Here is a 9,536-nt window from a genome sequence, read left to right as displayed (position 1 = left end):
GATGATGGTCGAAGTAGAGAGAATATAAAATGTAGACTGGCAATGGCAAGGAAAGTGTTCCGAGGGAGAGAAATTTGTTAACATCGAGTATAGATTTAAGTGTCAGGAAGTCGTTTCTGCAAGTACTTGTATGGAGTGTAGCCATGTATGGAAGTGAAACATGGACGATAAATAGTTTGGACAAGAAGAGAATAGTAGCTTTCGAAATGTGGTGCTACAGAAGAATGCTGAAGATTAGATGGGTAGATCACATAACTAATGAGTGAGGTATTGAATAGAATTGGGGAGAAGAGGAGTTTGTGGCACAACTTGACTAGAAGAAGGGATCGGTTGGTAGGACATGTTCTGAGGCATCAAGGGATCACTAATTTAGTATTGGAGGGCAGCGTGGAGGGTAAAAATCGTAGAGGGAGACCAAGAGATGAATACATCAAGCAGATTCAGAAGGATGTAGGCTGCAGTATGTACTGGGAGATGAAGAAGCTTGCACTGCACAGGATAGAGCAGCATGGAGAACTGCATCAAACCAGCCTCAGGACTGAAGACCACAACAACAACAACGATATGTTAGTGTTTCCCTTTTTCTATGATTATTTGTGTTTTTCTTCTTTGAATGATGATAAAATTGACATGCGGTTAGACTTACCTTAGGGGGAAAAAGGACAGGTATACACTCGCGCACACACACACACACACACACACACACACACACACACACACACACACACACACACACACACACATATATCCATCCGCATATACACAGACACAAGCAGACATTTAAATATATGAGAACGAACGAAGTATTATGTAGCAGACATATAGTGACTGTTAAGACTACAACAATGCGTTGCTAGATTATTAATGCAAACAAAAGCAGTGTTCATAGGAAAATAAGTAATCCACAAGACACAAACAGTAATCCACGAAGAATCAGTGAAACAAATTAGTGTCTAACAGCAACGTTTACAGTGTCTGTGGGGAAAAAAAAAAAGTATTTGAATGTCAAGGGACGCTGTGGAAGCGCATTGACTGCGGAGATATATTTATAGTGTGATACAGACTTGCGTGTGACGGACGACAGAGTTGTGACATAGTGTAGGGATATTGTGTGCCCAGTGAAACATGTTATCATACCCAAACGACATTGTGCAAACCAGATCAGTGAAGGCCTAATGAGTGATAACTACCACTAACCGTGTGTATACTCTCCCACAGCTAAAACTTATGTCAGTAAGAATAGTACACTGTGTGTGAATTTTTTCCATGTTTGATGGAGTACCACAAGAAGAGGGCACACTGGAAGTCTGGACTGCAACACGCGTCTGCAGTAACTTCAGCCACGCTTCTCAGTCGTACCTGGGTAAAACTTTGCCGGAGCCCAGCCATCCCATCTGGTTCATAATTGGGTTTGGCCATTTTTCCATTAAGGGGCTGCGGAAAGGCTCAAAATCATGAAAGTTCGATTTTTACTTTTTTGCGTTTTCTGAATCTGCAGACTATTACCTTTTAATAGATATATAATTTATTCAATTCCGAAGACTACAACTATTTTTAAATTTTTTTTGAAATGTGTTCTACATGGGCGTGACCCCACTGTGGCGCTGTTAAACTGCTGTCAAATGGTGTTATTATTAACGTCCGTGTTCATCAGGTACATTTTAGTGATGTGAGATAAAGTATGTGTTGTAGCTAACCTGTGATGGTTCAATATATATCGCTGGTGTGATTGTCGATTGTTTCATGTTTATTTACTCTGTCGTTATCTCGAAAATATTCGTAATTAATTCTGTTTCTTGAGTCTCTGTTTTGTTGAAGTATAATAATGAGTAAAAGTAAAGTTATTAGAAATCCTCTGAAGGCTTTTAAGAAAAGGAGAAATGTTGGAAAGCCAAAGGTATGTGTTATTACTGTAAATAATAACATTCTAACATGGTACGAGCGATGCTTGCTTTAGACAAGGAACGCCTTCGGGCTGCAGACAGGGCTGTAAAGAGTCTAGAATTCCAAGCAAGAGTAAACAGGAGGAGGAACAAGAGGAAGCTGGATGAGGAGTTTGCAGAGGATGAAGATAATCCATCCTATGGACCTGGAATGCACTTAAAAGTTAATCCAATCTTTGTCGCTCGATTCCCAAAACTTTTATTTTCTCATACTAATTACATGTTTTCTAAGGATCTTCCAAACATATTTGTTTCAAACTTTCAGTAAATGTTACACAGTACCTTCTGCATAATTTAACACAGCCTTTTTCCAAAAAACTGTATATTTTTGAATATATAAATAAAAAATGGCAAAAAAATGTTGTGAATTTTCATTACAATTGAAAAAAATCATCTTTAATAACTGAACTAAAATTTTGTAAAATCCCTGTGTTAAGTTGTAGCCCATATTCCAATAAATAATCTGTAAAAAGTTCAACTTCCTACCTCAAATACTTTGTGAGGAAAGATGTAATTTATAAGCGTTATTTTAACATTGCAAGTATAGGGTGTTCCGGAGCCCCTTAAGCACTTTTATGTACATTAACAGTCTATAATGAAATGTCACATAATAACATTGTCACATACATTGATATTATAGTTCATTGTGTAAACGTCTCTCTTGTACTTACTATGTCACGATATTACTTCAGTTTTGCATATCTTTTGACCTATCAGTTCATAAATGTTATTCATACGACACAAAGCCAAATCATTTACGTATATTATATACAGTCAATGTTTTCAGAATTTAAACACAGCAAATGTTAATTGTCTTTTGCATAAATCGTGTTCATACAAATGTTTCTCGTGATATTTTATTTGGATAGTTTTGGAAAATGTTTATTTACACATCGACAATGACATTCGTCGAACGGCATGAAGTAATTGTTGCACGAAGCTCGACGAGTCACGTCGCGTCGGCTCCTGCTGAGGTCGATGCCCGCGGTAATAATTTATATGTATTTCTGTTAGTTAAATTTCAAAGGGCACTTAATTTTGTGAGGAAAAAGATAATTATGAATTTTGCTATTATAAATGATTATTGAAAGAGTGTGAAATACTATCTGTGGTGGAGGATGTGAAAACTGCCACCGAAGAAACAATATGTTATTGCGAAATGACAAAGACTGTACAAGAATTAGTTAAGATATAAATGGGCAATATATTGTAATAGAATCGCTTGTCTTCTGCACGGACTGAATAGGAGAGGAACCCGTGACGTTGCATTAGGCTCTTACGTAGTCTTCATTTGTCGTAAGTCAATGATGGACGCCATTTGTACCAAGGATTGTAAAAGGTGTGTAAAGATTTTAATTGTTTCTGTTAAAATATATTTATCTAGTAAAATCTGTTTGTCACAATTACTGCATTGTCACAATTACTGCAAAGTTCGCACCGGACATTACCCATTTTATTTAAGAAATTTCAGCATGTTAAGGGATATCGCTGGCGGTGCAGAGCTGCGCTGCGAGCGAGCAGTCTGCAGCAGCAGATTTAAATATACGATCGCAATAACGACCACATCCTAAAAAGGGTACAGGTAGAGGTGAATGAAAATAATAATGTGTTTCTTTTCACAGCATTCCAGACGCAGAATAAAAGGAGATAGTAGATTTTATTTTGTGCACACACAGGTGGATTCAAGCTGCAGCTATTGTAAATTTTCATTCAAAAAGTGATAAATTCTGAACATATTGTAAAGTGTATTAAAAAGTGGATATTTTTTCAGGAGAGCTTAGCAATGTAAAAAATAAATAAATAAATTCATATAGTAAAGATAGTCGGGATATATCCGGTACACAAAAATCCACTGCAATGTGAAAATGTTTGCTAAGTTCGATGGACAATAATATTTTCATTCTTACACAAAAAGTTTTAGTACTTGAATAAAAGTAAAACTTGAATCATTATTTTGGGAATATTCAAAGAAATTCATTTTTATTAATCTGCAACAGAATATTTCATACGTAAAGTAATAATCACAGATGAAAAATTTATTGCAACCTTTCATTTCTCATGTCCATCCATATATATGTTAAGTTCAATCTCAACGGTTTCCAAATCAAATTAAACGCAAAAAGCAAAGAAAGTTTAAAACCAGACGGTCAACTCAAGAATAATTGAAACAGACAGGATCGCATTAAAAGCCTTTGACACATTTTGCTGTTGGCAGATGCTTGCATGAGCACTGTGTGTCATTGTTGTATTTGCAATTTAAGTTATTTTCATTATTTCTCTCATTCATGTTTTATTGTTGAAGTATTATTCTGCAGTAGCGGGATACAGTAATATGTTTTGTTAGAGTATCGGTTCTTACTAGTCAAAATTACGAAAATTTAACTGAAAACTAAAACAATGAAAAATTCCCGGAATTCTAAAAAATTCCCGGGTTTTTCCCAGATGAAAAAATTCCCAGGTTTTTCTCGAATCTCCCGGTTGTTACGTGGCGTATACACCCTGTTTATGGAGTTCACTCTGTGTTTAACTGCAAACAGGATTGCCAACACACTTCCACTCAGTACTGTCCTGCTGCAAAAGCTGCCGGGGGAGTGTAGCTAAGATCAAAGGAGTACTTATTCTACAGAAGTGTGCAATAAGAACATTGCATGAAGTCTATAAATGAACATCTTGTAGTAGCCTCTTCACAAACTTAAGGATTCTGGCAGTTGTGTGCCAAACCATTTACTCACTAAACATTTGAAAAGCGAGTTAGGCCTGAACTCGCTAAGTCACAACCACAACACTAAGAGTTGAAAAAAAAATATTTGAAGGCACGAATAAGGCAGGAAACTGAAAATCCCAGCTAAGCAAACACTAAGTAAAGAATATCTGATTAGTCACTCCTCTCACAATTAATGAGAATATCTGGATTCAAAGATTTAATTTTTCACAATTCTAATGTGTGTGTTAAACAGGTCTTTGCTTTGTAAGTCAACAGAAAACTGACATGGCTATCTAAAGTAAATGGTTTATTTTCAATAGTATATAAAAATGGCATCGCGTGGTGTGAGAGAACCAGTGCATTCTTTTCTAAAGTAGCTGGTTTTATCATAGCGAAATTTTGAATGGATAACAACAGACTTATATGTACAAGACATATGAGTAAACAGCTGGCATGTAAATGTATAAGAAAGAGAAAACGTTACTACAACGAAATGAATGATGAATTCAGCTTTAAAGCAAAATCTTACACATGATAACAACAAAAACTACAAACTAATATAAACAACAAAAAATAATATTTACTTTAAAAGTATGTGGGAACAGGTAAATAAATATTATGTAGGGAAGGAGCACATAAATCCAAAATGTACTGTCAAGACCTCCCAACAAGTTCAAAATTGCTCCTGCCAAAGCAACCTATTTGAAAACTTTATCCCAGTCCACCACTCTTCGTTAAATATCTGTTTATTTCATTTACTTTTTCCCTACTTCACTTTGATGCTTTCACTTAATCTTAAACACTCATCACATTGCTAATTTTCATTTCACTTTGCCACATGGTGTCCCTTTAAACACCTGCTTGCTGGTGACAGTTGTGTATAGCTCTTAAGTGATGTAATCCTCTCTTCCTTTTTTTTCTTGCCCGAGTTGCTTCCATTTTGCTTTCCATTGATTTTCTCATTTCCTCTAGCTTTTCACCATGACTTGCACCTGTCATATGACTTAATACAATTGTATTTTCGCAGAAACATTTGCACACACTACAAAAAAAACCATTGTCTCTCAAACTAAACTGAGTTCTAGGAATAATATTGTTTAGAATACCTGGTATATTTAACAGCCGTTTACTTGAGGACTTATTTGCCAGTTCTATGTTTTGTAATACATTTATCCGATTTAGGTGACTTAATTTAGAAATGTGTGTCTTTACACCGAGTAAGTATCTCTCCATCTTTTCATTACAAAGGGAGCAAACTACTTTCCCTGAATGAATCCTGAAGAATTTTTTGTTAATGTGAAATGGTGCACGAAAATATGTCCATATATCATCTAATCTGACTGCATGTTTTGTTGATATTATCTGGTGTGTGTTCTCTACAATAGTAGTAGTGTCAGCAAGCGAGCAGGAAACATCACAATACACAGAAACAGATTCTATGCTTTCACAACTGTTATTTGGAACAGTATTCGAAGGTGAGCAGGAAACAGCAGAAGACAAAGGAATAGATGCTGTACTTTCACAGCTGTAACTTGGAACAATATCAGCAAGTGAGCAGGCAACTGCAGAACACGCCGAAACAGATGCAGTATTTTCAAAGCTGTTATTTGAACTTCCAGACCCTTTAGCAGAACTGTTCTTGGCAGTTACTAGTTTCTTTTTATGCTTCTTTCCTTTCAAATGATCATACAGTGCGTATTTACTACAAAGTACACAGTTGCACACTGTACACTTAAATTGCCTTTTCTTGTGCCTTATGACACCATATAGATCAAGTTCTGTATTACACAATTCCTCTGCTCTCTGAACAGGTATATCAGCTCTTTCATCTCTCCTAGGAGAATGAGGAGCTCCTTTTCCCCCCTTGTTACAACTGCTTTCTCTCTCTTTTACCAACATAGCAGATTCCGTATCAGAAGTAGTGAAAGCAACAGGAGATTTTTTATCATCAAATGGTCTCTCTGCTTGGCAAGACACGGAAGTTGTACAACTAACTTCTCCTTGTAGTCCTCTGTGAATGTCGTAATCTTTACTATCATCACCACAACTGGATTCACATTCCTTTTGCTTGCTAGTCTCACTGTTGACATTTTGCAATCGAACACACTCTTCATTACTTTTATTCTGAGTAATTTTGTGAGCAGGTTTAGCACATGAATTATCTCCCACAAGTCTACCTGACACAAATGCATTTTTCCCATCACCAGCAATATGTACTGTCATTCCATTATTTATAATATCGCATGCTGTCTGAACTGTTGGAGTACAACTACTGCTTGCAATGGATTCTAGTAAATCTACAACTTCATCCGAGTCACGTACTTCTGATTTTATATTTTTAGCACAGTGCACATCTAGCTTCTGTACGTTTGTGTGTTTTGTTTCTTCAGTATCCACTGATACAAAATTCCCTGATTGCTTATCGATTCCAGTCTCTGAAAGTAATGTAACTGAACACTCAGTATTACTGGAAACTGGTATTTCCATCTTTATAGTTTTGGCCCCACTTCTGCTTACCTCAGAGACTCTTCTCTTCCTAGTTCCCTCAGACAGAACAGGCTCCCTTTTTCGCTCATATGATGACAGAGTTAAATAGTCAACTCTCAGTCCTACGAGTTCTTCATTTAACTTGTTCAACAATTTATTAACATGCACTAATCTATGATATATTTTAGGTGTTGTCTCATTTTTCTCAAGGTAAGGCAGTAATGCTTCATAGTTCCTCATGCAGCACGTGAAAGTATCATTCATCAAGTTGGTCAATTCACCAACTGGTGTATTTAAATCTTCTGTTGTTTCCTCGTAACTCATTGTGTCGAACTGCTGAAGTTACTGGTCCTGAACACTATTGAGTCAAATCCTGAAATAAGAGAGAGACTTTTCAGACACATGGTTCACTGAGACATAATTCAATACTAGTTCACTTGCAGCACTATGCTATATTTAATTTAACTAAGGTACAGTGACATGAAATCAGAAGGAATGTGTATATAAAAACGGATGTCTCTGAACATGAAAAAGAAATTACAGATTAATATTATGTTGATGACGGATTTGGGGTGTTCAAAACCAAGGTCATCGGCTCTCTTACTGCATACCACGTGGTTTGAACTAGGCCATGTCAGTTCACTAAAGCACAGTTGCAGTGACAATTCCTCAGGAAAACACATTAGCAGTTTTCGTCAGGCTGTCTGCCTACTGTTGACATAAATACGTGGTTCAATACGGATGAGAACCAGTTTAATAGGTATTGTGTTATGTATTAAAACCAACAACCATTTGGAAACTTATTAAGCTATAATACTTGTAATGCGACAGAACTTTCGTGCAGAGCGCTGCCTTTGCTGGCTGAGTGAAGTACAGATTTTTTTTTTTAATGTAATTAACAAGTTTCTCTCATTACTATGATGTGAGATAATTACAAAGTGTGTATTTCTTACATTACATGTATGAATGGGGGTTGGAGCAACAAGGCCAAGTATACTTCACCATCACAGTGGCAGAGTGAAAGTGAAATCATTAGGTGACAGTTAGGATTCCCAATGACAACTAAAAGATACTACCATTTTGCTCATAGTAACTGCACCAATAATTATTTTAATTGTAAAAAAAAAAAAAAAAAAAGAAGAAGACAAAACCTTTTTTGTATTTACCTTTGTAAATGTTCAGTTAGTATGTTGCACCTCATAAAGAAAGGCTTTCTGTTAGACTGTATAACTGTGTTTGCAAGATGCTTTTGTAATTGTGATGTTTTATTACTTACTGGAGAGGCAATAAATATTTCATTAAAATTAAACTATGCTGTCTGAAAAGTTTATTAGAAAAATCATTATCCTATCTTATTGGAAGATCTAGTGATGGTTTCATCAAATGAACTGTTTCATGTAGGCCTAATTGTAAGAATGCTCAGTGACCACATGAACAAATTTGACTTACACATGAGTTTTTGAAATATTAAAAATTTGCTTAATGCAAAGCCTTTTCTAGTATTATGAGTTACAAATACAAACGTTACAGAATAAATGTACCGGATATCTAGTGAAAGAAAATTTCTTCTCCAGCTGATGTTATCGCAACAATGGAGTAAAGGGAAAAATTCTCTATGCAAATACTATAGCTACGAAAAGCAACTACGATTCTAAAGCGGTTATCTGGATATTAAGTACAGAATACTCTCAAAAGAACTTTCATACAAAGTGCAATAATACTGAATACAACTACATAATTAAATATTTAGACAGTAGAAATATAAATGGTCAGGAAGCACCAGCCCCACAGGCATATTAAGGGCACAATGAAAATATTCATATTACCATTTCCATAATGGGCCTTAAGTAGTGGAGAATTTAGTGCATGGAGGTATATGGTGCACTGTCACGATGTCACAACCTTGAAGCCGACATCTGTCATGTTAGCTGCCCGAAACATTAGCTTCTAGTGGAAGTATTTTGATCAAAAATGACATGTCGTTTATCGGTGTACAGATAAGTGGACTCATTCAAGCAATATTTTCTTTTATATATGAACATTTTGGTTGTGCTTTTTACTCTTAATGTAATGATTTTATTTCTGTCATTTGACTTTAGATTTCCTATCAATCCAACTCAAAAAGCTCCTTGGGTGAAAGATGTGATAAGGAAAGATTGGAAACTGACCAAACACTGCAAAATATGTTCTCAGCATTTTGGGAAGAGACCACAGACCAAACATCAGTTTGGTCAGTCTGTAGAAAGGAAAATGCTGAACTACGACAGTAGCTTTTCACATAGTATACTTCTTATCTTGATTATTCAAAACATATTACAAATACAAAGTTATGTTAATAATGCAAAATTGTCCTTTTACTCAATCAAATATGCATTTAACCCATTAAGTACCAGTGTCCTATT

General features: G+C 35.7%; 1 protein-coding gene across 2 annotated transcripts in view; it reads right to left on the bottom strand.

Annotated features, from left to right (window-relative positions):
- Positions 1-4,937: 4,937 nt before the first annotated feature.
- LOC126168284 (uncharacterized) overlaps positions 4,938-9,536 on the bottom strand; it is a 76,055-nt gene continuing 71,456 nt past the window's right edge. For both annotated transcript variants that reach the window (XM_049920543.1, XM_049920544.1), the window contains one exon: positions 4,938-7,507. In XM_049920543.1, coding sequence (XP_049776500.1) covers positions 5,497-7,458 — 1,962 coding nt within the window. In that variant the 5' untranslated portion in view covers positions 7,459-7,507 and the 3' untranslated portion in view covers positions 4,938-5,496. The remainder of the gene's footprint in view (positions 7,508-9,536) is intronic.

Source organism: Schistocerca cancellata, chromosome 1 (assembly GCF_023864275.1).
Source record: "Schistocerca cancellata isolate TAMUIC-IGC-003103 chromosome 1, iqSchCanc2.1, whole genome shotgun sequence".
Lineage (NCBI taxonomy): Eukaryota > Metazoa > Arthropoda > Insecta > Orthoptera > Acrididae > Schistocerca > Schistocerca cancellata.
The sequence above is the reverse complement of the archived record's forward strand: the minus strand, read 5'-3'. Positions and strand labels throughout refer to the sequence as shown.